General features: G+C 40.3%; 1 protein-coding gene and 2 long non-coding RNA genes across 5 annotated transcripts; 1 reads left to right on the top strand and 2 right to left on the bottom strand.

Moving 5' to 3' along the window:
• Positions 1–242: 242 nt before the first annotated feature.
• Positions 243–27,540, bottom strand: LOC110060744 (uncharacterized). 3 transcript variants are annotated; one of them, XM_089298584.1, is made up of 26 exons: positions 27,402–27,540; positions 24,661–25,460; positions 23,103–23,165; positions 21,790–21,878; positions 18,814–19,142; positions 12,667–15,150; positions 12,149–12,219; positions 11,668–11,749; positions 11,235–11,303; positions 10,956–11,012; positions 10,435–10,506; positions 10,267–10,327; positions 9,759–9,793; positions 9,326–9,418; positions 8,812–8,930; positions 8,474–8,544; positions 8,097–8,211; positions 7,501–7,594; positions 6,843–6,929; positions 5,949–6,044; positions 5,295–5,363; positions 3,932–3,990; positions 2,998–3,092; positions 2,326–2,426; positions 1,875–1,982; positions 243–950 (listed from the first exon to the last, which is right to left on the bottom strand). In XM_089298584.1, exons 1-26 carry the CDS (start codon positions 27,444–27,446, stop codon positions 870–872), a joined length of 5,445 nt encoding a protein of 1,814 aa, XP_089154710.1. In that variant the 5' UTR covers positions 27,447–27,540; the 3' UTR covers positions 243–869. The 3 variants fall into 3 exon arrangements, with proteins under 3 accessions (XP_089154710.1, XP_089154711.1, XP_089154712.1); XM_089298585.1 differs by having other exon boundaries at positions 9,759–9,790; XM_089298586.1 differs by lacking the exon at positions 27,402–27,540 and having other exon boundaries at positions 23,103–23,167; positions 24,662–24,798.
• Positions 19,659–20,703, top strand: LOC149106667 (uncharacterized). Its single transcript, XR_016209966.1, has 2 exons — positions 19,659–20,129; positions 20,567–20,703. It is a non-coding gene; the product is annotated as an uncharacterized LOC149106667 (long non-coding RNA).
• On the bottom strand, positions 20,505–21,783 carry LOC149106666 (uncharacterized). The gene is made up of 2 exons (XR_016209965.1): positions 21,224–21,783; positions 20,505–20,608 (listed from the first exon to the last, which is right to left on the bottom strand). It is a non-coding gene; the product is annotated as an uncharacterized LOC149106666 (long non-coding RNA).
• Positions 27,541–27,595: the final 55 nt, after the last annotated feature.

The following is a 27,595-nucleotide window of genomic DNA, read 5'->3' as shown; positions in this document are numbered from 1 at the left end:
CCCAGGTGTATAAATGAGTAACGGCGAATTTAATGCTGGGGGTAACCCTGCGATGGACTAGCATCCCATCCAGGGGGGAGTAGAAATATTTCTAGTCACTACATGCTACAGAAACCGGGATAAGCTCCGGACTGATGGGTCACGTGGCTCGTATGCACTTAACGACATTGTGTATTCTAAGTTTGATGATTCTGACCGGATAATTCAACAGTAATAGTCAACCAAATAAAGCCATAAAAACATTTACGAAAAACGACTGGAATTATTTAATCCAATTTCATTGTTGATTTATTTATAAACTATAGCATTATGACACTATTCCTCTATCTTTGGCAATGTACTATATACATACATTTAGTCCCAAATAACTATTTCTATTATTTATATATCATTGCTTCACATGAAGCAACAAATTCTTTACTCTGAAATTTTCCTTATGCAATGATGTTAGAATGATATTACAATGGTATTGTCGCTGAATGGTGTGTTTAATATTATTCTATATCAGACCCAAAACGTTAACCTTGATGAAAACTATTACTTTGAGCGCATGTCATCGAGCAGGAACCAAACACGAAGAATTATACATTCGAGACATTTTGTCCACTAAGACAAAATAAGGAAGGAAAAGAAAATTGGAACACGAGGAGGAAAGATCGATGGGGGGACACGGAGGGGGAAGTAGAGGCGGGAAAAATTAACAGCAGATAATTTTTAGTGTTTTTCTTCATGCGTCCCGCCCCTCGCATCCGTTCCGTCTTTGCACTTTCGGCCACGATGAGGAAGAGTAGGACTTTTTTTGACCAGATCCCTTAATAAATGCTTCTTTAACTGGAGGAGATTTCTTAGCGTTGCTTCGATCGACGTTCTTAACAGTTTGTTAGCCCGGTGACAGTTGAAGCGTTTTTAAGCTTTTCTTCGACCTCGTTTATGAGTTCATCCAGTCGACACTAGAAAAGAAAAGAAAACAAAACAAAACAAAACAAAACAAAACAAAAACACATCAATTTTGTGTTAGGTAACACGAGACATAGATGACGAATAACTAAACTTTCTAAAAGTCCTTTCCAATGATTATTCCCTGGGGAATTACGTCGCTCGCGCTCGCTACTTCATCGCTCGAAGATCGCTCTCTCGCTTCGCTCGACGGAGATAAATGTGCCAAGGAGTAAGAAAAGGTCAACAAGTGGCAAGTCTGACGAATAACGTGACAAAACCAGTAAGGTAACCTTTTTTGTACGTTCAAGATGTTACGACACTTGAAGAATCTAAAGAGTTTGCATGGTGGATAACAAAGTTGGTCACGCAGCAACTTTTGTTCCATGTGAATCTTCCCAATTTTGAACACTTAAAGATCGCGATGAAAATTCACACTGAAAAACTTGCTAATTTCAAAACAGTCTATCTATTTCTGACTTCGGACGCACAAACATTTCTTATGACGGATTAGGTGACGTATGGTAAGGTTTAACGAGTCATGTCAGCGGAACACTACATTTTGGTCCTTTTTGACTGAGTCAACCGTCACCAAAACTCAACTAAGCCAGCGGTCTTTATCAAAACATTGCTAAGCAACATTGAACGACGGTGGTTATGACGTCACTTGACACAACGTGACATCTACTACAGTAAGTACTGCTACAGTAAGAGCCAGTGCTACTGCCATTTTCGAGTACGAACAACCTTAAGCTGATTATTCTGTGAAAATGACTTCTGTTCTCGTTTACTTCTCGCTGCACTGCAAAGTTACTTTCGGTCAGTTTTCTGCTCTTGCAGACAGGAGCCGACAGCTCGGGAGCGTTTATCTCAAGCTAGTCTACTGGGAAATACGCTCCTGATTAAGTGCAATTTAAATCATAGCATCGTGTACTTACGGTATCGTGTCTGCTTAAAATTCTGAAGCCCTCTGGCGAGCCTTTCTCGCGAATGTGTTCCACGGCGTGTTTTAAACACAAAACTTGAGGGTAATCTTCACTCGTCACCTGGATTGAAGACAATAAAAATACGACGTAAAAATAAATTTCACATTTGTTTTCGATCTAAAGTAGAACCGTAGGCTAAAAAGGCACCTTTCAGTTCAAATTGAGAGGGAAGTTAGAATGGAGACATCGTGGGCTAGTGGTTAGAGCGTTGGATTTGTGACCCCGAGGTGGCGGGTTCAAATCCACCTCTCCACCGCTAGGTGGGTTTTTATTGGGTGGTCACGAATTCGAAAAGCTTCCGACTCTTAAAAAGATGCTTAATGGGGTGGGGAGGGCGTGGCCAGCCTCCATCCACGCGTGCGCGTAACACCTCATGATTTACGTAGACGTAGTGAGCACTCACCGCTGACAGGTAGCAAGGGCGGTCACAGTCTTCACAGTATAAAACACAGCTCGAGTCAGCCTGACGCCAGTTGGCGATCGATGTCTTACCTCCTTTCTTAACTGAAACAATAACGATATATTTATAAAGTGAGGACAAGCGTCACACCTCTCGTAATACGGCAAGTGTAACACGGGTGCAGCCAGTTACGATGGACCTTACGAAAAACACGACGGCAACGGGAACGAGAACGTTACAAAAAACAAGGTTTAATGAACAGAACAATGGCTGTGCACGTGCGTTATAATTCTTGGTACATTTCTTTGCCGTTCTCCGCAAATGAACAATGCGAAACGACCAACTTCCAAGTTTTTTTGACAACGGGACCCACCATGGCTAGTTTTTCGTATTTCTATTTGGAACTGAACGTATTCGTAGCATATCCAGCAGGGGCAAGTTTCGATACCGACAGACACACTGGATAGTTCTACATAACTGCGTAATTCCAAAATAAAATAGAAACACATTTTTCAATAGGCGTCGTCCTCGTCGTCGCCGTCGTATATGCGTAAGGTCCCTAGGAAGGACGTCCACCAATGAAAATTTTAACCATTTAAAATGTCTAACCAGTATTTTACCAGGTGACGCGTTAAGAGTTTCTTCGGAAGACAATGTTGACTGCCTGCATCTTACCTCCAGGAGACCCTGACGATTTCATCTCACTGTCGTTAAGCGTTTCAACTAAGCCAAGTTCCACAAGTTGAACCATAAAAGATTTCTCTTCGTCCCTTTGGAAAAAAAAAACCAAACCATCTTAAAAGGCTACGTAAAACAACACAACGGACGAAATTTTTCAACAATATCGAGGCACTTTTATGGTCGTAAAGCACCTTAAGCTGTCTTGTATAGGATTCTTGCCTTTAAAAAATTTAACAATAATTTATAACTTAAGGTCATTCCTCACATTTGCATTGCCCATCCTTACTGCGCATAATTTATGGCGTCATTAGCGCGCGCTCGTGCACGCGCATATTGAAAACATGACGGATTTGCCTTGATATTGAGCTCTTTCAGTTGAAAAATGGCTCTAGCTCACCAACGAGCACGGGCACCCCAATTTTTTTTCCAGTCATTGTAATCAACTAATCATAAGCTTCGCGTGAGAAAAGACTGATCTAAATTCTATTGCTGAAAATTTAATAAATAAGAAAAATAGCAGATACACTGTGGTCTTTTCTATTTTGCAGTCGGTAACCACGTCAAGAAATTTAGTTCAAATTTTAATCAAGGATTTAGCTTTTTGTCTGAATCAAACTTAAAATGTTTAGTTGTGTCCGACACAATGTATTGACTGTAGTTTAATGCGTTTTCTTATGAGTCTGGGCTCACAAAGATTTTACAATTATTGGGAATGCGTTTTTATGATAAGCATTAAATAATGCCAAAATGGGGCATTTTCAATGCCTCACTGCTCCTTAATGAGCATGGGCACCCCCTTTTTTTATTTCAAAATTGAAGTTATCATATGACAAATATTCAGTGGACAAAGTTTGAACAAAAATCTATTGTCACTTTTATTTCAGAGGAATTACCTTAAGTACAATTTAAAACTTAAAATACTGCTTACCTTAAAGATTTTAGTTCTGTAAGTAAACACTGGAGAACTTCCTGATTCTCATCAGTTAGCTGATAAAGAAAGAAAAACCATTCATTGGTGACAAAAAGGTAATATTTTTTCGTTTAAAAGTGATTGCGGGATTCAGTTTTGTAATGAGGTATTTTACTTTTTATTCGCTCAAACTTACATGTACCCACACCAGCTTATAACTTACATTACAAACAGTTGCAACGATCCTTAACTGTAAAACAGCGTCGTTTCTTATGTGGACTATTCTGAAACAGTGCATATTTCTTACGTATAAACATCCCGAGACGCTTGGTAACAGAAATGCGTGATTGCCTTTGTGCTCGCTTTAACAATACATTGCCTGTTATTATTAATGATGTTCGTCGCCACTGCAACACATACCGGACAGTCAACATCCGACAAGTGTATCGACCATAATACGACAATTAATATTCCTCATGTTTAACAAATTCCCAGGCAATTCAACACAGTGCTTGGAAACCAAGTGAATGAGGGACACTCTGAAAGTTATATCTAGATTACACACTCACACACCTTGCAAGGGTGCTTGATTTTATAAGCTGGAGTTTCACTTCTTCCCCACCTAACCCACCCATGAGTTCAACCAGGGGAACAAGTGTTCTCTTCGTAAAACTTCGACGAGCTTCCGACTCTTAAAAAGTTGCTTAGGTACTCGCGAGCTCTCCGAACGTTGTCGCGTCAGTCTAACATCACATCGGTGTGTGGCGTTGCCAAGCAACTTCTCTGACGTAAGTTGCGGGGTCAAACAATTCTCGTCACAAGTTTCCCGAGTAACTTTTAAGCCCTGGCCTAATGATCGCAATATTTCAATGCAACATTTAACACTGTTGGGCACAACACGTCGCGCGCGTTTGGCCATCCTGTTGCGACATGTTGCGATATGTTGCGACAAAGTTGAGTGTTGTTGGCTCAAATTTGACCATTTTCAAACTTCAGCCAATAGCACCCAACATGTCGCAACACGTGTGTTGCGTTGAAATGCTGCGATCGTTTAGCCGGGGCTTAAGACGTTATACAGAAAGGCCAAATGAGCAACCGCTCGGAAGTCACTGCATATGTCCGTATTTGCCCATTCCTCCTCAAAAGGAATGGGTTAATTGTTTGCTAGTAAAAGTTGTAAAAGGACGCGCTCACATTTCACTTGAGTAAAAGATCATAAACGCTCAGTCGTGGTGTCGCTCAGTCCGGCTACCCTTTTTCAGCCGGTGTGGATTCCCCTCCGCACTACAGTTTCTTTGAGCCCGAACTTCCAGTCAGTGCTGCACTTCATTAATGGCACAACCAAGAATCAGAACGAATAGAACCGAATGAATCGTGTTACCTCTTTGGCCAAGCCAAGCAGCAGCTTTTCAAATGCGAACTCGCTCCACCACGAGGTGCCCTGCAAGTTCTGAAAGAAAAACATGATTAACTTTATTCAGACAGAAACTAAAAAGGATTTAACTGTAGTCTGTAGTCTGTCTTAAGTTTGCCGAGATCGCAAGCCAAATATTAAGGACATGGAAGAACCAAAACGCACGAGGTAGGACTAGGGAAAGACAAAAAACAACAACAACTACAACAATAACAACTAACTAGCAGGGACAAAAGCACAAAAACAAAAGACATCTTTGGACAGACAAGATCAACTGAAGGGCACATGTTTACCGTAAGATGCGGGAGTGAGATAATAATAATGAGAGAATACCAATTGAAAATTAATGACAAGGTTACTGAACACGTACCCTGGGTGCCAGAAGTTTTTCTTGCGCGGTTTCCGGTGTCGGTCATGTAGCGAAGTATTTCCGTCCGCCGCGCGCGACAAAAAACCTCTGGTACCCAGGGTACTGAACACGCCAATAGGATCTGATATGATCTTACGGCTTCTACTAACGCCAATTTTAATATAAAAGGTAAAGAGTCACCGCTGGTTAACATAATTCTATCATTTCCAAGAAGGCACACCGTCCGTTATCATAAAGCCTTACTAACTCACCTTGTATCGTTTAGACCCAAGCACCACCCAGTCAGGGGGAGCAAAGGCCACTGCTTCTGAGATGGAGTAACCGCAGCTGACACTACTGTAGTAAGCCTGCAAAGACAGATCGTGAAAAATAAAATTATACTCCGTCCCAAACATAGCAGCGCACCATACATGTTCAAAGTGTGCCTTTTTCTATATATTCTGGTGTCATGTGAGATATCAAACACGAAAGATCGTGTTTGAACGCATTCCCAAACATCGAGAAGAGAGTTGAAAATACGATGCGTAGCGGAGTATTCTTTTTGACGAAGTTCGAGGTGTATGGTATTGTGATCAAACACTGCCTTGAGTGTTTGATCACAATACCAAACACCTCGAACTTCGAAGTTTATTTCCTCTTCCGTCTTCCGAGTCTTCCGAATCGAGTGACGAAAAACAAATGGTTTTGAAACAAATCTTGGACGTTTTAGTCCCAAAACATATTGGAATGATTAGTTTTGTTTTCCATTTTCCCGAGCGAATACAGAGAGCTGACTAAGGCACCACTGTGATTGGTTCCTGAGTAGACGTCATCAGCAACCGCCGCGCCAGACTCCCTAAACGCGGTCGCGTAACAATTCAAGAGCGACTTTGGAAGGGCATAGAAAATCGGGGATTCGACCAAATTCAAAAGTTTTTCGCCCAAATACTTCGATTAACAAGTGGATTCGTTTTAGCGAAAAAAAAAGGTTTGGGGGTTAGGTACACTTAAAAGAGAAAACGGAGAGATAAAGTCGTAAAACTCTATGCTAGTTAAAATCACGTAAAATTTAGTTTGACGGAACATCATCGACATCAGCCTTGACCTGTTCCAGCTACCACTACATGTACTTAAGTGATTTAGGACAAAACGACAGCGCGTCTTACTTCAGGAAAGACGATCACGAACTGTCCCTGTTTCTGCACCACTCTTGTAACTGTGAGTCCACTGTCAGTCAGACTGCTGGGAGAAACCTGATGACAAAGTTGACTAAACTCGTTACTGAGCTAATTACGGCTAAAAGGGAACTACACCGTAATTCAAATTAACTTAATTAAACTCAAAGTTGAAACTAATAATCATAACGTAATAAATAGTGTTGTGAAACCAAAACCAAAGTTATCACTCTAGCCAATCACAAAGGACGCAGACAATACAGTGAACCAATCAAAACTCGAAGAACATATGGCCAAAGCGAAGCGCAGGGAAACATGTGCGAACGAGTGGTGGATGAAAAAGTGGCGTGAAATGTTTTAAGCCAGTCGTGTAGCATAGCTGATACAAAACCAATTACTTTTCGGCACTCAAATGAAAACCGTTCGAAAAGAAATATATATGAACTGAGGTGCAAACACGAAATGCGAAGATCACTTCATATAATTGTTAACTATTAGCAGCCCACAGCACACAGACACTTAATACTAGAAGCACAGCTTATACGATTACACGTCACATTTCGAAAAACCGACAAGTCAGAGTCCAGGGTAAATGCTTACGTAATAAACCTCTATAAAAATTAAGCTGTCTTTTTCTTTACTAGCTTACCATCTTATCAACTCGTACTGTTTCAGTAGCTCCGCTGTCCTCTTGACCATAAAGAGATTCGAATTTGTTCTTTTCCCCAGCAGCAACACTGTACCTAAAACACATCAGTAAACCACACAGTCAGATTAGATGGGAAAACACCCGGCTCCTTTATGAAAAGGTCACTTACAAAGCACTGTAATGAAGGCAAATATACCTCTTTCTCTGATCTAAAATGATCATGGAAGCTCCACTTACTTTTGATAGAAAACAAAGAGGGTGTTAAATAAAACTGGGCCTGGGCCCGGCGTTTATTCGAGTTCAGCACTTATTTGGAGCCCCTTATTCAATCGAAAATATAAGGTAAGAACTTTGTAGTTAGAATCATTACAGCGACGGTGAGGAAAATGCCGACTGAAACATAATAGCCCATTTCAGAGTTGCTTTACGCTTCTCTATCAAAACGAGGCCAGAGGCACAACCACTTATATGAGTTTAATTTGTATGTGAATGAAATCTCATTCACATGCAAATTATGAATATGAAGAGATAACAAAATATAAGACAAAAATGAAGATATTAGACAACCTGAGACTCAGAACGCTCGCAGTCCTCACCAGATTTTGTCGACACCGCTGTGTAGATATTCCACGGTGTACAGTGCGAGTGGATGAGTCTGCCACGGCTTTACTGAGAAGATCATGTCCAACTGAACCCAAGGGACTGTTACGTCTGAAATTGTCACAGAGAATAGAAATTTTTTTTTCCATATTAAAACAGCTAAATTAATAACTTTTCGTTACAAAGAACCGCCTACAAATTTACTCCTCAGCTGTGTTCATAGATCATTTATAAAGGCTTAGTTTCGGAAGCTGTGCTATGGATTGTACAACCGTGAAACATATCGGCTATGTTCACACACAGAAACCTCCTCAACGAAGATGAACTGTCATAAGTAGGCGGTGCAGCTTACCAGCTTAGATTTTTCTCTTACCTTGAACAAATCCCACGTGCTTCAAAACCGAACCAGGCAGATGCGGAAGAACATTCAAATTCCAACCAAGCCTAAAAAAAAATTGGTCGTTACTATCTTCACGTGAAGACATGAAGTAGGAAGGTTGACAACGTACATGTATAACTCACTAACAAGCCTGGCGCTCTTAAAACTACAAGCGCATCAGTACAAATGATCCAATCTTTCGAGCTACAACTTTGTCACTTTGTCAAGTGATCGAGTGATTCAACAACAAAGGTGTGTCCACGATTGAAAGCTGGCGCGCAATATTCCAAACTGGTGTCCAACAAACGTTGAGCACTGCGTTTGTCACTTACTTTGCATACGGATTTCCTTTGTCAGTTGGGAAGCAGCTGTCCTCATGGTTTGTGTCCACAGTTCCACGGTGAACCGATACATAAGTTTCACGGTTATGAACAAACCTCCAGAATTCCCGCTGAAAAAACACAAAATTTACGTCATAGTGGTGAAAACAATGTACACGTTTTCCACTCGTTGTTCTAGCTGAATAGATGGCTCATTGGGAGCTCTCTATAAGCTTGCTTTATTATCTTCCAATACAGAAAAAAAAAAACACAAATTGTGAAAGCAAACAAGTATCAACCAAACGAAAGGAATAACGACTAATCATGTAGTACATTGAACTTTAAGTAAAAATTGTTCTTAAAAAGTTCTCTGATTGCAAAGCGAGGAAATTTTCGCCGCTACCCAGCATCAAAACTCTGAATTCTGTTTTGAAGCCTGTTTGACTGAACATTTTGCAATAATTTAATGCTATTAACGCTGCAAAACGTTCACCGATATAACTGTAAGAAAAAGTGAAAGAAATACCTCTACTTCGTTAACTGAAGGCGGATTCTTGAAGAAATGTCCCTGCACGTTACGCGCAATTCTTTGAAACGGTACTAAGGCTAAACTGCGGCCCTAAACATAACACAAAAGCAGTCAATCGGTAGCCAGCTCAAAATGTCAACTCTCCTTACTGGTTATACAATACATTTCTTTTGTGTTAGTTCTGAGAAATTATACGTAGATCAGACCCATATCAGCTAGTTGACGAGTTTCTTTATTCTCATCAACTGTTTGCTTGATAATGTATTGAAATTATTAGGAGAAATAAGATGCTGATCACTATCAGTAACTAAAGACTTTCTCAGAAGAAAACATTTTTCGGTCTTCTTTCTTTTGAGACTGAAAATCTCTAAGGATGCGAATTTAAAGTATTCCTGAAAATACCATTGAAAATACCAAATGATGTTCTTACCTTCACAGACCAGGCAGCTGCTGCGTCTTGGTCTGCTACAAAAAGAAATGCGAAACTCGAGTGAGTAACGTGTAGACTGCAAAATAGCTTGTAAAGAGACTGTTGCAATGCGTCAACTAAGCACTTAGTTCGTAGCTGAGGAACTGACCAGCTTTCAAGACGAAAGCAGTAGCGGAGCAGTCGGCATGGAAACAGAATGTAAACAGTCCCAAACGAGGCAAACGTGATTTGGTGCAATAGAGAAAAACATTCCACCGGGGAAGTGTCACAAAGTGCTTAGTCCACTACACAAAACCATCGCGTCACAACACAAATAATAGATCTGTCCAGAAGTCGAGCTGTGAAAGCCGAACTCGGAGGAAGAAAAATGTCCGAGACGCTCAAAAAACCGAGTAAAACGAACGCAAGGAAAAGGAACACAAGCTCGACCTTCGCGCCTAGACTACCTACAAGCGCGAAGGACTACGGAATAAAATATTAAATACGCTAAATTCGAACCAAGACATACCACTAGTAGAACTGTTTTCCTTCTCCGACTGAACCTCCCGCAACAACTCATCTTTTTCATCCTGCAGGAAAAACAAATACGGGAATCATCAGCTCACAGTAACTCTTGCAAATAACGATACCTCTCTTTAGTTGTAGAGTGGTAGGAACACACAAACAGCAGTGGTACCTTTGGTAAAAGATCGTATGAGAGTAAATATTTGCAGTAGATATCTTGAAGTTTCCCTATGCGGTCTTGAGTCTGAATCACAAAACGAAACAAGGAAACGTTAACTTACAAAAGCAGCTTTCCATTAAATTAACTAAAATAACTGACGGTTCATTTGATCTAACTCAATTGCCATAACTACAGTTTGCTATCTAAAACCAGTTTCAGAAACCAGAAAAGTTAAACCTTACCACCTCTTTTCACTGGCTAATAATTGATTATACCGAAATTCAGCAGGTAATTGGACAAGTGATTTTCTTCAACATTACTAAATTCGCATGACAATTAACGCAAACTCGAGAAATGGTAATATTTTACAAACTAGAAGACTGTAAGTGATTCTAGGCGAACTTGCAATTCAGCCATTTCTTTTATCCGTTGCATGTTCTTCCAAAGAGCCGATGTGAAACAAGCGGAAAAATCTGCTGTTTTCTCTATCGCAGTAAAAATACTGTTTGGAAGCCACAGCAAGCTAGACTTACCGCCCGCGGTATTTTCAATATTTCGGCGATTTTCGTCCATTTCTTGCTGTCAATTACCTGTGAAGACAAAAGGAAGTGTCACCTAGGTTAGCTACCAGTCTCCACAACGGTCAACTCTGCAAACACTGCTCTACAATCTTTAAAAAGTCATCATGTACCACAAAATTCCCGTTTTAAGCCTGTCCGGGCTTGTATAACTTCGCAAGGGGTTTAGGGCAGGCTTGCAACAGTGGAAACTTACACCCGGGAGAGGGGGCAGCTTGTAAACGGCAGACATACCTTCTGCAGTCCACCAAATTGTTTCACCACTCTGGAAAACTGAGGTAGATCAAGTTCATATCCTCCAATCTGAAGAAACAGTAAAATATAACGATCAACAAACGATACAAGTGCCCCATGATCCTCAAGCTTTACACCCTTCGACGAAGCACTCCTGCGCTTAATACATGTCTAAAAGAACTAAAATAAGCGCCTGACAAGTAGCCTGCGAGCAGGCTCTCGTGTTTAGGCCGGGGGCACGAGCGGCGAAGCCGAGAGAGTCTCTATCCCTCGCATCCTTCCCCTCCCCGCGTCGTCCTTAAACTCGCAAGCTACGTGACAAGCAAAGTTTCCTATCAATCATAAACACATCTGAAAGCCAGACCAAGTTATTTTCTGCTAAGAATTGCACGCAGCATTTTATTTTCTTGTTCGTGATGTCTAAATAACTTACCTGAGGCATGGGCACAATTGATATAGACTGCTGATCCAGATGTTTCTTGATGCAGGCTAATTCCTCCTCTACAGGACCCCACCTGGAAAATTCACAGCCAAAAAACTTAACGCCCTAATTTATCCCCAGATTAATTTTCTTCTCTTGGGCACGTCATTATTACTGAGAGTGGTTTTCAGCGATCTCTGGCTTACGCATTTTCTCTTAAATTAACACGCTTAACACAGACACCTTGATGGTACACGGTACACGTAGGTGTTAACAAGCCTTGAATGGTTCTTGGTTGTGAGTATATGCTATCGTGATAGGTATCTGATCGGTGCTACACTTTTCCGTTGGGAATTATCATATGTTTTACACGAAACAGCCGGTAGGAAGAGAACCGATTCATATGACAAACTCCCTTACAGAATGCATTTCCTTGTAACGATTCATCATAGCTTACTGTTAGCCTTCGCACGCGCGTTTGAGGTCAACCTACCTGTCTTGAAGTCTGTGTATGAGCTGACACTCGCTATTAAACCGCACACTCTCAGGGACCTGAAACTCAGGCTGAAGGTAGAGTTACTATTATTGATGCTTTGAGAGAAAAATCACAATAATTTCTGCCGCATTACAAAACGTTCAGACCCCAAGCTCGACTTCTGGTTAGCTCAAATGATTTCAGAGACCAGGTGTATTCATCCAGTCCTCCACCTGGATGGGATACTTCTTCATCACAGCACCCCCCCGAGCCCCCCTGAGCCCCCCCCCCCCACCTGCCCCCCCTCCCCGCCTACTGACCCACGATTTACCTTGGTTGCCCCAGCTGTTATGTAACACCTATTTATACAACTACACGAGAGTCAAGTGTGCTGCCCCCAAGAACATGACGCAATGACCCCGACCAGAATCCCAGAGCTCTCGATTGCGCGCTAACCACGAGGCTACCGCGCCTCTCCTAAAATCTCCCGAAAAAAAAAAGAGAGTAAAACCTGAGTAAGCAAAGGAATAGCAAACCTTCCATGAGTCAGGAGGAACTATGACACACACACCAAACTTCTCAGCATCGCAGCGTATCCTCTTAATGTAGGCAACAGGGTCCCTGAATTCCTCTTCGCTGGGGTGAAACACTGGTGAATCATTCGTTTTTTCCAGAGAAGGGCAAATCGTTTCCTTCCGCTTGGAACCTACAGTCTTCTTGACAATTTTCGGAGAACTGTTAGACTTAACATTGATACTGCCAGTAACTGTTGAATCTGAAATTTTGTTTTTCGTTTCTTTTAAACTTGGCGAGTTTGAAGGTTGGGGCTTTCCCGGGGTCGAGGGACGAGCCAAGGGGGTTAAGGTCTCCCTGGTTAAATCTGCAGCGCTGTGATCGTTTATATAAGGTTGCATTACATGTGAGTGCTCTCTTCCTGAAGCAACTTTGCTTGAGAGTGCGTTTGAGCGTGACTCCGGCCGCGAATCTCTTCCTTGGAAGGCAGTTGGCAAATGGTACGTTCTGTAATTTTCTTGTTCACCTACACAAAGCTCGCGCTGGGCGCTATTCAGTGGCTCGCCTTTGCTGACACTTGCACGTTGAATAACAGACACCTGGTGCCCATCGCTTGATCCCAGCGGACCCAACGAATATCCATCTATAGTCCGTGTCTTTGAATTCGAATGTGAAACAGAATACGCGCCAGATTGACGGGCAGACTGAGACAGATTCACAGAGAAAGTGTACGGTTTGGGAGGAGAATTCCGTGAAGCAGAAGGTATGGAATAGGGCGACTGCAGATGAGACCACGTTGGGGGCAAGCTGTGAGTCACGTTTTCATTTCGTCCAATAGCCGATCGTAACGTCGGCTGTTGCTTTCCAGAACGCAAGGAACTCCGGGACGTGACATCCACGTGTGGAATACACACAGTATTAACCGGTTCTGGTGAAATGCCGCTGAACAAGTCCGATCTTGGAGAAGGGATTCGCTTAAATTCCACAGGCGAATTGTTAAACTGCCTATTAGCTGACACTGCACCAGTATTTACTCCACTCGAGAGTTTATCGTGCGGTCGATGAACATAAGAAGATGAGGAAGGTCTCGCATACTGATTGTACATGGAGCGACAGGGCTGCCTTTCATCCGATCGGCCAAAACCATCGACTGATGACTGAAAACTCATTAAATTAACTTCGGAGCGGTTTGATGCCAAGCTGACACCATTGTTTCTGGGCACGACCAAGGAGCTTACTTGCACAGGCCTAGGTTCATTCTCTGCCTGAGGAAACGTCTGACGGTTTGAGAAGACATAGGTACTCTTGAATTTTTCTTTGTACGACATGAAGAGTGGAGAATGCCTTGAGGAGGCCAGGGGTCCAGCGACGGGAATAGTTCTAGCGTAACTACGTTCTTGAAATGATTGCGCGTTTTCGTGTCTAGAAGACGTTAAATCCCCGAAAGGTGAAGGATGCCGCCGATTGTGGTCAATGCTAGGAGTTAGTGTATTCTTTTGAAGCGATGCTGGACCAACGCTTTCTTCCAAAAAACCCGTCGAATGTCTTACAAGAATTGGCGGATGAGACGGAAATCGACCACTGGACGATTCAAGGTGATTACGTGAGGTTTCACCACGAGCGCCGGACGGTTCAACTCGACCGGGCGGTGTTCGGCTACCGGAGTCTACTGGGATAGCTACACGTTGAAGCCGAGGTGGACTGCTGCTACAGTTGATCGCACGTGAAATCCTAAACGACATCTCTTCAACGGGAGCATCGCTATATTGGCTTGCTGAAGAGTGTCTCCGCAGCAGAGGCATTTCTTTGCTACTCCAGGGGGATGTGGTCCTATTAACCCCTGCTTCTACGTCTGAAATTTTAGTTAAGTCGCACAGAGAAGTGCTCGATCTCTCAGTTTTAACCACTGTAGCTCCAGCCTTCGATTCATTTTTATTCTGAGTCCACAACGAACGTGGCTGGAACTCTGATAAATTATCCTCTACTGTGACTGATTTGTTCACGTTTCTTTCCGTCGACTCGTTGTTATTCGCGCCTTCAAGGTCTATGACAACAGGGGGAAATCTCTTCAAAGGCGGTGGTCCTTCATCTTGAATGATTGACAGCTTCGGGGGCAGCTCTGCACGTGCTTCGTTCTTTTGATCACGTGTAGGTGACGTGGAAGGAAATCTCTGCAGCGTGGGAGGCCCGTGGAGATGAGTGACTCTTTGAGCCGCGGCAGGGATGTACAGCAGGGGTGGAGGGGGCGGAGAGCAGGACGACGATTCTGATGATTGTAACAGGGGAGGGGGACGAGAAATGACACTATCACCTCCGTTACCCGTCAAAGGAGAATATGAAGTTCTCGTGACCGAAGCTCCTGTTAAAGTAGGTTTGACAGCGAAGGGTTTAGGAATGGGTCTTGGTAACTGCTTGTCCTTTGACCTGTACGTTGACAAGTTCGTAGGACGGCAAGACACTCTGAAGGCTAATGGAGGTGTGACAGACTTGGTGAGCTCTCTTGGACTCTAAAAAACAAACAAATGAAAAAAATTTACAGGGATCGCATCAAAGAGTTCGGCGTAACACACAATAAAGGCTTAAGATCAATAACCAAAGCTCTTTTACTAGGATCAAGAATCATAAAATTTTTTGTTGTTACACTGTAGCCATCTATTTAAGTTAAGTTATCAACTTTTGTATATAAGTCATCACGCCCAATCCGACAACGAAGACGTCCAGCGGAATAATGACGATAAAAACAATGACGATAACAATAATGAATTAATGCTTAAGTAGCCGGAAGTTTCTTTCACCCTATGGGTCCCTATATGGAAAGTCTTACGCGACTAAGACACGAGAAGACGCGGGATACAGATCATGCAGATCATGCGACTTAACTCTTAGTAGAGAAAAGTTTCCCTCAGGCAAACCTATCAACTGTCCTGTTTGTACAAGAATAGTATAAAGACCGCGGCCGACTGCAAGTGAATTCGGAGATCATTTGGCTCACAGCTTTTACAAGGATTCACTTTCAAGAAATAAAGGGATTACTCTGAAAGACTAGTGGGAAATGCGTACGAGGTAAATAAGTCTTCCGTGACTGCCACGACACAATTCTTCAAATTTCATCTAAAATAAAAAGGCAATATTCAATTAAGCACACAAAATTTTCATCCGAACTCGAAGCGCACAGTATAATTAATTAATAACATGAAATTTCAATTTTGAACAAATGCTTTGTTAATACTATAGAGAGTGACTCCCAAAAGCACTCATTATATAGTGTAGCTTATAGACGCATTTTTGATTAAGTAACTCCCATGGGAATTGATCGCAACACCGAGATGAACCCTCGGCGAAGTTCATGGAAGGTTAATTTGTTAACATATATTTTGTTTTCCTTTCCTCAAAACGAAGTATAAAGTATAGATCAAAAATTCTTGTCCCTTTCAAGAGATGGCGGGAAAATGGCTCGTTTCCCTCAATTTTGAACAAATGCTTTGTTAATACTATAGAGAGTGACTCCCAAAAGCACTCATTATATAGTGTAGCTTATAGACGCATTTTTGATTAAGTAACTCCCATGGGAATTGATCGCAACACCGAGATGAACCCTCGGCGAAGTTCATGGAAGGTTAATTTGTTAACATGTATTTTGTTTTCCTTTCCTCAAAACGAAGTATAAAGTATAGATCAAAAATTCTTGTCCCTTTCAAGAGATGGCGGGAAAATGGCTCGTTTCCCTCGAGGTTCAGTAAAAACTATCTCCAATTTTTAGTATGGTGGAAAACGTTACACACGCTGAAATCGGGCAGCCCTCAATGATGTCCAGTAAAATGGCCTTTTTCCAATGAAATTTTTCAGTTGATAGCTCATCTTTCAGCCAATTAGCCATATCCGAGTTGCATTTTACCTCTATGTCAAAGCGAGTCTTTGTGCAAAATCATTCATATGGAAATGTTTTCATGCGAATCAAACACATTTTCATACATGTATGAAAGGTTTTGCACGGACTCGTTTTGAAACAGAGGTACAAGGTAAGTGGAAAATTGCCTATCACACTGTATATTTTTCAGTTTCCATCCTACATTTCAAACTGAAATAACAAATTGACGTTAGTTTTTCATGCGTCTGTCCTGTTATTGATCATGAATTTCGTCATAACATTGTCAAAGTAGCTGTGGATCCACGAGGCGTTATGACGAAATTCATTGTCAATAACAGGACAGATGCATTAAAAACTGACATCAATTTGTTTTTTACGATATCAAATTGTCAAACACACATATCAAACACACATGCTCATACATGCTCACACATGCGCCGTGTTTTAGAATGTTTGCCTACTTTTTCTAAAATTTTAGAAGAATATCGCCTAGCCTGGTCTATTCTTATGTGATTGTCAAAATCTTTTGGGAAATTTTGGCCAACCCACATCATTGTATTATTGGTCTCTTCCAGGTCTTGAAGCTCTCTGCTACAAATTTTTAAGACAAAGAAGTACCTTTCTCAGATGTAAAACTAAAAGTTATTCATCATAATAGATGAGGTTTATTCAAAGATACACGGCCTATGAAGAATTAGACACAATACCATAAAAAATAGTAAGAGTTTTTAATGAATCCTCAATCTTATTACATAGGCTGCAAAACACATGTGATGCAATCTTTGTTGGTAGGCCTAAAAAGTTGTAAGTTGATTTCAAGAATTGTAACTAATAGTAATGATATTGTGCAACAAAAACGTTTTGGTTGTAAGAATAATTATTGCAGCGATCATTTCATCAATTAAATAAAATTCACACTGAATGCATTCGAAATGCGGCTTTTAACAATAGCTACAAAATGTACAACGAAACCCGAGTGCAACTGACAGAAAGAAATGAACAAATTACCAAGTGAAAATGTCAAAAAAGGCTGCCATGGTGTTGGCAGATCTGTGTTTACTTATTAATATTTATTTACAAATAAATAACAAAATTGACCAGCAACCTGGGTTTCAAGTACATTGTACAGTGTATGAATGAAAGAATAGTGAATGAAAAAAATATATTATAAAAATTAATTACATACTTAAAAGTAAATAGATACATTCAAGTACTTTCATGTTAACAGAGAACTAAAAAGCATTGAGTGTTTTTATAGAAGCACTCAGCACATATATGTCAAACCATGATCCCATATGCATTTTCATTGGTTTTATTCTGGAATGCGAGACCTCTGTGAGCACGTTACTAGACAAGCTCAACAATTATCAAATGTACCCTTAAATATTTACATGTACAATGTACTATTACAGTGGTGTGCGCAATACTGTCATGTGGTACCATATGTGGTGGTATTTTTCAAGTTTCCAGTGGGCGAGGTTGACATATCAAGAATGCTTGTCAAGATTTCCTGATTTTTCTACCAAGGTACATGTTTCCATGGCAACTACTTAGATTACTATTGCTCAACTAAAACACAAACCATTGAAAATTTGTGAAATGATATCGCAGCAATATTGAGTAGCACAATGGGAGACCCCAGCCCCAAAACACTCATCCTTTTTGCCTTATACAGTTGAACCCCGCTATCACAAACTCTAATAAGGGTTCCAAACGAAAAATAGTCTGAGATGTCAGGTGCTTGAGATAGCCAATAGACAGTGACTGAAAAGGTATATCAAGCAAAATGATTTGAGTTTGGGAAAGTGGTGAGTACCAGATACTGAGTTTGAGATACAGTAGCAAGGTTCTTCTGCACATTCAAGAGGGTCCAAAGGGGAGAAGGGTGTGGTCCCCGGAGACTCTGTCCCCAACTTTCTGATGACTAGTCTCTTCATAGTGATTTTAAATGGTAAATGTACATACCATAGATAGTTGAGAATAATAGTATCATAAAATATAATATTAAATAATGTTACAAAAGGCCATTAAAAATTCACAGTGAAAAGAATTGCTTGAATTGAATAGTAAGATGTGGGTCAACACGTACAGTGCGAGTACATGTACCTGAATGTGACATTAATTTCATAATACATACAGGTATGTACTATTTTAAAGCATGAGGCAATTTTGTAACTGGAAGCAACAGCCTTATGAGGATCAATGGCTATGAGTGTAGAGGAAAAATGAACTACTATACATGTAGCTTAGTGATACCCACATTAAACTAATATTCACACATCAAGAAAAACAATTCACTCACATCTGCCTCATCACTTGGAAGAAGCTCATCGTATTTCTTTTCCTCTTTGCCATTGGCAGCGAGTCCCTTAGGACCATCAGCGTACATTCTAACAACACCACTCTCCCAAGAGGGCCCCTCACCCATCGCTGGACTATCCACAGACGGGGCTGGGGAGTCTGAATAGGATTTCTGGACAGCACTTGACGGGTTTGACGCATTTGACATTGACGACTGAGACTGAGTGGGAGAGGGTGGGGAAGAATTGTCTTCTTCTTCCTCTGATAATGGTGACATTGGCAGACAAGGATGATTGAAGACCTCAAGCTCTTTAGGCAAGACAGGATTATCTGTAAAACATGTAAAATAAAATTGTAAGGTTAAGACTTCAAACCTTCCTGACAAAATTCTATACATTTGTGTAGGTTGCAAACATGACCTATGTGACTCTTACTAATCAGTCTGGAATATCCCGATAAATTAGGACAGTCATGACGTCATGAAGCTATTGTTAGCAGGGAAAATGGTGGACCTTTTATGCGGACAAAGAAAGTATGTTGTTTCCAGTCTTGCATAGAGTCTGGCCAGCATTATCCAGGACTTTTTGCGACCAAACATTGAAAAGGAGAATAAGCGGCCATTTTGGTAGTAGGAGAATGTTGACTGTCTTCTAGTCATTGAGTTTTTTTAGTGTCAAGCGACGGTGTAGACGCGATTTTGTGGCCAAATATTAAGGTTAGTAAAGTGTATGCATTATTTTCTAGTATTCACGTATTTTTCATTGAGCTGTGTATATTTTTTACTGGTTCTAGTGTTGTTAAAGTTTCATCATGCCAAATTACACAGTTGTAAACAACATCGCTATTTTGTAAACTCTCTTTGAATTTGAGGTGTTACAAGTGTACCTGAACCGCTGTTGTTATAAGGCTTGAGTAATGCATCATTCCTTCATTTTTATGACAGTTGTTTTCAATTTCTCTCTCATAAGTACATGGAAGAGCATACTCGCCTGCGCGGGGCACTTTGCCGAATTTTTGGGGAAAAAACAGAGGGAAAAGAGAGGAAATAAGACGTCGCTAAGTACATGGACAAAATTAAACAAATTTGGAAGGTCTCTGTTTTGGTGGATTCACCGAATGTGCACCCCAGTTTTATCACTGGAGAGCCAGCAGCCTGTTGAAAACCACCTACAGCACAGAGGTGGCAGCGAAACAGACAGGCCAGGGGTAGTGCAGCGATTCCCTGTAAATGGATGCTATCAGTATCTCAAGGAATGGCACAAAGAGTAGAGAGATTGTTTGTGCTCATTTACTAGACGTTGAGGGCCATGAAAACATGTAAGTTCAGGTTTGAAGGGAGCATTGTACTCTTTTTTTTTTGGCATTGTTTAAAAACTATACACACAGCAGCTGTTCCTAGTAGATGATGATTCTTTTCACCTCCCCATGAAGCTTGAATGTACCAACGCAAAGACTGAAAAGGTATGAGAGTTTAGAATGTAGTGTCGAGTGTTGAACATCACTAATTGTGAAACTAATGCAAAACATTAATTGGTTGTGAACAGGAAACATATCAGTTTGGTTAAGAATATGTAATAAAAAATAGAAAACATAAGAGTTATCAGACCACTTGAGGGCAATGTCTTATTTAATGAGACTAATGCGGTAACTACATTCAAAATAAATTCATATGTTAAAACGAAAAATACACTTGTAATAATATTGACATCTGTAAGCAATGTAATAATCTTCTAAGCGCTTGTGATTTGTTTCAGGTCCTGCATTCTGCCAAGAGGCAAATTCAAGGTCGAGAGTACCTAAAGAGTGAATAAAATAAAATGGATTTCACTTTCAAGACTGAATTTGTTTTGTATACTTTAAATAAATATATAATAAAACCTTGGGACATGTGGATGGATTGTGAATGCTCCCTTGTCAACCTGTCCAGGAATTATATTTTGATATTTTTGGGTAAATAACTTGTCAAAGTCAGCAATTATATGTAAGTTTTCATAATTTAAATGTGGAAATCAGACATGATATCTTTTAGCACAGTAAAATAGATACAAGAAATATTTGAAATAAATACCAAAATGGAGAAATTTCAGATTTACAAAGAACATATTGACAGAATTTTTGACTATCCCTGCATCTGACGACACTAAAATTTTGGATACATTTTTTCTAGCTTAGTTTATTTTGTATAAAAGAACAAGAATTTCTCACTCGTGAAATTTGTTTAATGATGATTTCATTTCCTCGATTTAGCCAAAACGTATAACATTTCGGACATCTACAATTTATCTTTGCTGGTATATAAGAACATGCATGTGCTGTCGATTTCGGCCCGATAATCCCTAGATAAGAGGAAAGCCTCAATTCTCATATCGATCATTTCTGTGCTTAGAAAAATGCAGAGTAAAGATGCTTACCGATTGTACGGTCTCTTTCCAAAGAATGATGACAGCAGCTCGTCAAACGTGGCCCGCATTGTGTTCTGTGGTGCTTCCTTCGGTCCGAGGATAATCGTTATCTGGGCAGAATTGTCTGTGACATGGAACGCTAACACAAACTTTCCTTTTATTTTATAATTTGGACAGTATTTAACTCAATTCGAGATAAATCTATACCTCCTGAAGGTCCACATTCATGGCATTGGAAAGTACTCGCGACTCTCTTTGTCCGCCATCTTGAATCTCTTGGTTTGTTTTGAAACACAACACTCCAACCAAAACACGCATTCTCATTGGTTGAAAAGTGAGTTTCGTGACATCACAGATGTCCTAATTTATCGGGATATTCCGGACTGCTAATCAGAAACTAAACATTTTTACACTTATTGTAACAATGCTACAAAAGTACAGTTTACTTTCAAAGCAGAAAATGCAGTCTAAAACAATTCTCAAAATGCTGTATGGACCTATTCTAATTATTTCTGAAGTTTAAAGGCAAGAGTCTCTTCAAATTTCCCACTACAAGAGCTAGTAAGGCCACTTACGTCTTAAACAAAGGAAAGTGAGGAAATCTTCAGTCTTTGCTCTTGTACAAGCAGTCGATAGCAGATTTGCTTCCTCCTGGTATCTCATGCTGAAAACAATTTAAGAAACAAAAATTTACTTTTCATAAAATAAATTTAAAAATAAAGAATTTAAACATAGTTAAATGGAATTAACATAGTTAATGACTAGGAGCTAGTCTGGTCAGCAGTGTTTTTGGAGGCGTTTGTTAGCGTCCTGGCTGTTTGTTAGCATTTATTAAGCGTTTGTTGCATTCTGTAGCGTTTGCAGCAGTCGTATGGTTGTGAGAGCCCTGGGGCTGACATTGTCCAGCAGTAGTCTTGGTTAGTACGTACATGTACATTGTCGTCCAATGTGCCTGCAGTGTGTTCGTTGCTCTGTTAGCATGGCGTTGTCGGTTGAATTATAGTAGTTTGGTGGTTTTCGGCGTTCCCTCCCTTACCCCCCTTTTTCCAGCAGTTTTTTCTCTAACTGAGCTATCTGGCTCGAGTGTGACGGGTGCCTGAAGGGGGCCTGGTGCGGGGGGCTTGTGGCTTGGCTGTGGGTTGGGCAGGTCAGTCGGGTGTTGTTCTAGCACCTTGGGGATGTGACTGCGGTTGCAGCCCCCGGGCTTCGTAGGCACCTTCCCTCCACTAGCGACTCAGGTGTTAATTCCCAAAAAATTAATACCTGGTAATAAATAAGCTATCACTGACTGCTAGAAACAGAATACAGTTTTATTATGTTAACAACATAATGTTAAACACTCTTGGCTAGTTAAAAGTCTCCCAACAATAGACTACGGTGGAAATTTAGGTGCCATGTAGCTTGGCCAGAATATTGCCATTGTATTAAAAAAGGTAAAGTCTGCACACAAACCAAGTGGCCCATAATGAACAGGCCAGCCTTTGCCTCTGGTTTCTGTAGCATTAACTGAAGTGACTATAGGCTGGAGTATTTCTACTCCCCCCTGAATGGGATGCTAGTCCATCACAGGGTTACCCCCAGCATTAAATCTGCCCACACACATTAACACATGTGGGTGGAAGAAGGTCACTGTGAGAGTTAAGTGTCTTGCCCAAGAACACAACACAATGTCCTTGGCCAGGGCTCAAACCTGGACTGCATCATTAAGAGTTGGATACAACTAACCATGAAGTCACTGCAGTTCCCTGTGGTTGTATTAAAGGGGTGATAATAACTAACTCATCTGGTTGTAACTTTATTTACAATAAGGTAACATGTCATGGTCAAAACATTTAGCAGGATTCTCCTGTTAAGTACATCCTGGACATGTTCAGATCATTAAGAGTACCTGTTTGGACTCAGTGGATGGTTCTTTGCAAATTTCCTCTGTGCATGGACCATTCTGCTTGGTCTATAATGCAAAGTAGGTGTACATGTAGTTTTTGAAACTGCTAAATTGACTGGATTATGAAAAATTACAAACATTCACTGGGATCCATATTGATTATTTGGTGCCAGTTGTCTACTCATGCAACTCAGGAAAATATCAATAATACCCACCCTCGAGGGGGGGGGGGGGGGGGTACTCCCAGAAAAGGTGGATCGGGGTGTGTGGCCCACTTCCCAAAACCCTTACCCTATTTATGACCTGGCCAAAAATTTGATACCCTATTTATGACCATTGCGGCTGGCAAGGTTGCCCTAAACATAAGTTACTAAAGGCTTTTATTGACGGTCCTATTGATAATGATGAAACAGTACATGTAGCTTCTTCTAAGAAACATACCCAATTCAAGACTAGAGTGCTAAAACCATAACCTATTTAAGACCAAATGGCCAAAATCGATACCCTATTTATGACTTAAACAGTTGAAAAACCCTACCCATTGGGGCTGCACATACCTATATAGCCAATATAAGGGAGTACCCCCCCCCCCCAAACTGGGTTCCCACCCCAAAAGAGATTAACAGAAATTCCAAGGGGGAGGGAAATTTCAAAACCCCTTGCACTGTTGTTAGCAATTTGCTTGAAGTTTGGGTATTTCATAGGTGGTAAATACTGCAGTTGGTATCAAATGGATAAAAAAAAAAATTGGACTTTGTTTCCATTAGTTGGAAGCAGATGGGTAAATTTCATTCTTGGTGATATTTGGCATCCAAACATGCCACAAGCCATGACTTGCCAGTCAAATAGTTTCCCATCTGACCCTTCCATTCACTCACTAAGTCCATATTACTATTCCAACCCTGTTTAGTGGAGTGCAAATGGTGCGCTGTTTATACTTTTGAACAGATTCATTGACACACTTGACAAGTCATCTAGTTATCCTGACTACAGGATTCTAAATCAAGATAAAATAAACTGAAAGTCAGTACTTCAGGTTAAGAAACTTTGGATAATATTAAAATTACTTATTCCTTGATATTCCTTGATGTGGATAGTATCAAAAAACATGTACATTCATTAGTGGCAATAGATGTCCAACAGTAGCAATTAAATAATGAAAGAATGAAAGATGCGAATGCAGCCATAACACTACTGGAAAAACGACCTGAAATTTTGTTTTCACTGAAGATATAGGACTGAACCCACACACGACCACTCTCATGTGGCTTTGATAGCTCAGTTGGTAGAGCATTGCACCGGTAATGTAAAGGTCATGGGTTTGAATCCTGTTCAGAGCCAAAAATTTTTCAGATCATTTTTCCAGTAGTGTTATGCCTGCATTCACATCTTTCATTCTTCCATGTACCGTAGTATTCAATCAATTTGTATTTTGAATTACCTTAATCACAGGTTCCACAAAATACTACAATGTACAAGAGTAGTAAATTTATACTGCGATAAACTACACAACAAAATGTTTTATAGGATGTACATACATTTTAAATTTATTATAACTTACCTTTTTTTCTCTTCCCTTCTAGATTTCTTCACTGGTGATTCCTCACTTTCAACACCACGTTGTCTGCTACCATCCAAATTCGCAGTGCTGTCAGCTTGACATCCTTGACTCTCAAGGTTTTTTCTCTTTCTCCTCCTCTTCTTTTTGGTTTTTAAAAGTAGTTCTTTGCTCAGGCCATGGTTATTATTTATTTTACCTCCTGCAGATTTATTCATGGCTACAAAAACTGCTAGGGCACCTCTCTGTCTCTTTCTCTTTTTTGATTTTCCATTGCAAGGTAAACTAGGTGAGTGCCGCTTTATGCTCACTGCCCCATGTTCATTTGTAGAAAAACCAGCCATACCAGTGTCACTGTGAGTTTGAAGATTGGATGGTGATGCAGTTCTAAATAAAGCTTTTAGTTTAGTTTTCTTCTCTTTCTTTTTCTTGATCACATAATTTAAAAGTTTGCTTGGTTCCTTGGCAGTTTTCTTGTTCTTTGCTGTTTTAGCATTGCTAAGTGAGGGGAAGGCATGCACCTCAACACCATGTTCATCCTTGTTTAGCTCAGATTGACCATGCTTGTTATTGTTGTCAAATTCATCATGACTGCTACAATGTTTGTTATTAACTGCTTCTACATGTATGCCTGATTCAGCACCAACATTATGTGAGACATCGTCAACAGTTCTTTCATCACTTGTCATTGAATGCTGTCCGGACAGCTTGCTTGGCGAAGGCTTCTTGGACTCTACTAGAGAGGCATACATAGCCCTCCGTAACATAATTTCTTCTTTGTGGAGAAGACCCCCATTGTATTCCTATGCAGCAAAAATGCAATTACCAAAAATTACACTTATCTATAGGCAAACTAAATATTTTGTGCACCAAAGTATTCTTTTGATGCAAAACTATGTGTACAAACAAACAAGACTTTCACTTATAATGCAGCTACATATTGTAGATGCAGAAATAAAAACGAAATAATTTTACTGTTGACTACATATATACCGGTATGTTTACAGGACCTGGATAATTTATGAAATTGATTCACGATCAGAAGTCCAATCGATCAATCAATCGTTGATTGTTATCAGCAAATTGATGAGCAATCAATAATCACATGAAAATGGTTCGTGTTTGTCGATTATCGTCAATTGGAGAGAAAATGTCCCTCCACAAAACATCTTAATCACTTTCGGCTTGTGCATCCGGAGAGTGATCGCTCGCCAGCAAGACGTGTGCTGTTACATGTACATGTGTCAACACTATTTCCTGTCAAAAATCTGAGTAGACTTCAAATACACTCGCTTCACGCTCAATTGAAATGAGGTTTTCATAGTATTTCTTTTCTTTTCTCTCCCGCAGACTCTTGAGAATTCAAGCATCAGTCACCTAACTGCCAAAGTACGCAGTACATGTACATATTTCGTGCTGTACTTGTTAACATGATTGATCACGAATGCAATAAAGACAAATATATTTCATAATGTTTATAGTTCTTCTTTTTTTAAACGTTCATGATTCTACTTTATTTTTGGTTTTCGCTAACTAATTGATCAATTTCAATTGATTTTCAGTGATTATTGATAATCAACAAGAATCTATAATCACAAAAACGTTCGCATTTGATTGTTCATCTATTATCAATATAAATCCACTAATTGTTACTGATTTTCATCGATTGTTATCGATTTTCATTGATCATCGGTTTCATCGATTGTTCAGGTCCTGATGTTTATTACAGCAGTGTTCTAAATCGTTTTCAACGTTACAGCTCAAATTTCTGGCAAAACATTGTAAATTATTCTAAGTGTCAATATCTGTGAATAGGCCAGGGCAAACCTAAAATGTATTTGTATTTAATATATAAGGAAATTAATGTTAAGATGCCATGTACCAGGATCAGATAGAAAAACCTTCTACGTTCGAATTCTGTACCCCTAAAAAACACAACCAAACTGACCTAGTAAGTTATAAAAGTTTGCGTATAAAAATGTATGTTGCGTGTGTAAAGATCATCTTAGTCCCAGCAGTTTAACGATGGTTTTTTAAAAAATAAATAAATAAGTAAATAGTTCATTTATCCTTTCTCTGGTTCTTAGAAGAACAACGTTTCACATATTCGACAAGTTTAATTGCGTCAAAAATCGAGTGGTCCACACAATATCGTACCTGCTTAATGGCCATCCTTTAATTTACGACGCCGTTTAATAATGACAGGGGAAAATTCAAGAACTAGCGAATAATCTAAAATAACTCCAGGTTTTCGGTTATGTTTAAAGAATATTCGACACATTTTATCTGCAAGGAGCTGAAGTACGCATCGAAGTAACAGAATGGTGTGATGATCGGTTTTGTAAGTCATGTCTTGCGCGCAAAGCAGACGTGGTAATTAACTTTTAATACCACTTCCAAATTGAATGCATGGGCCATTTTTCTCTTTGACCTAAATAACAAAAGGATGCAGGAAACTTCTCTTTCGCTAGGGATCGGAGTCGCTTACTTAACTTAGACAACTTCGTTTTACGAGATTTCGAATGAAGGATAGACCTTTTGAAAATGACGTTAAAAAAACTTAGTTAGAGAGGCCAGGTTTCAATTGCGTTGTTGATCATATAATAGAAAGCAGCTGGCCGACTATGTAGAGAACTGGCACACGCACAACACAGGAAACCGATCGAGAAATGGGTTTGTTCGTGCGATTCATGAACAGAGAGGAAAACAATGGTGCGTTGAACAAACGAATGGTTGGTACATACCAAGCACGGTTGCGTTATCCTTCGCCGTGGGCGCTCGGCCGCCATTCTTGTCACAACCACTAGGCACTATATTCAAATGTTAGGGCCCTACCAGAATGAAAACAAAATCGAGACCACGTGTACGTTTCCTCCATTTTAGTTCTCCTATCGATCTGTAAACAACTACATTTTCTCATTGCAGGTTGTGTTGACAG

The sequence above is a fragment of the Orbicella faveolata genome, unplaced genomic scaffold (assembly GCF_042242905.1).
Source record: "Orbicella faveolata isolate gen_17 unplaced genomic scaffold, um_ofav_v1 contig_3, whole genome shotgun sequence".
Taxonomy (NCBI): Eukaryota; Metazoa; Cnidaria; class Anthozoa; order Scleractinia; family Merulinidae; genus Orbicella; species Orbicella faveolata.
Note: the sequence above shows the minus strand (reverse complement) of the source record. Positions and strands in the feature narration are given on the sequence as shown.

Excerpts from the sequence above, each read along its gene's own strand:
- LOC110060744 (XM_089298584.1), bottom strand. The coding sequence starts at position 27,446 with ATGGCGGCCGAGCGCCCACGGCGAAGGATAACGCAACCGTGCTTG. Across the intron at positions 21,879-23,102 it reads CATCCACTGAGTCCAAACAG|CATGAGATACCAGGAGGAAG; the intron begins GTACTCTTAATG and ends AATTGTTTTCAG. Across the intron at positions 11,013-11,234 it reads AATTTGGTGGACTGCAGAAG|GTAATTGACAGCAAGAAATG; the intron begins GTATGTCTGCCG and ends TTGTCTTCACAG.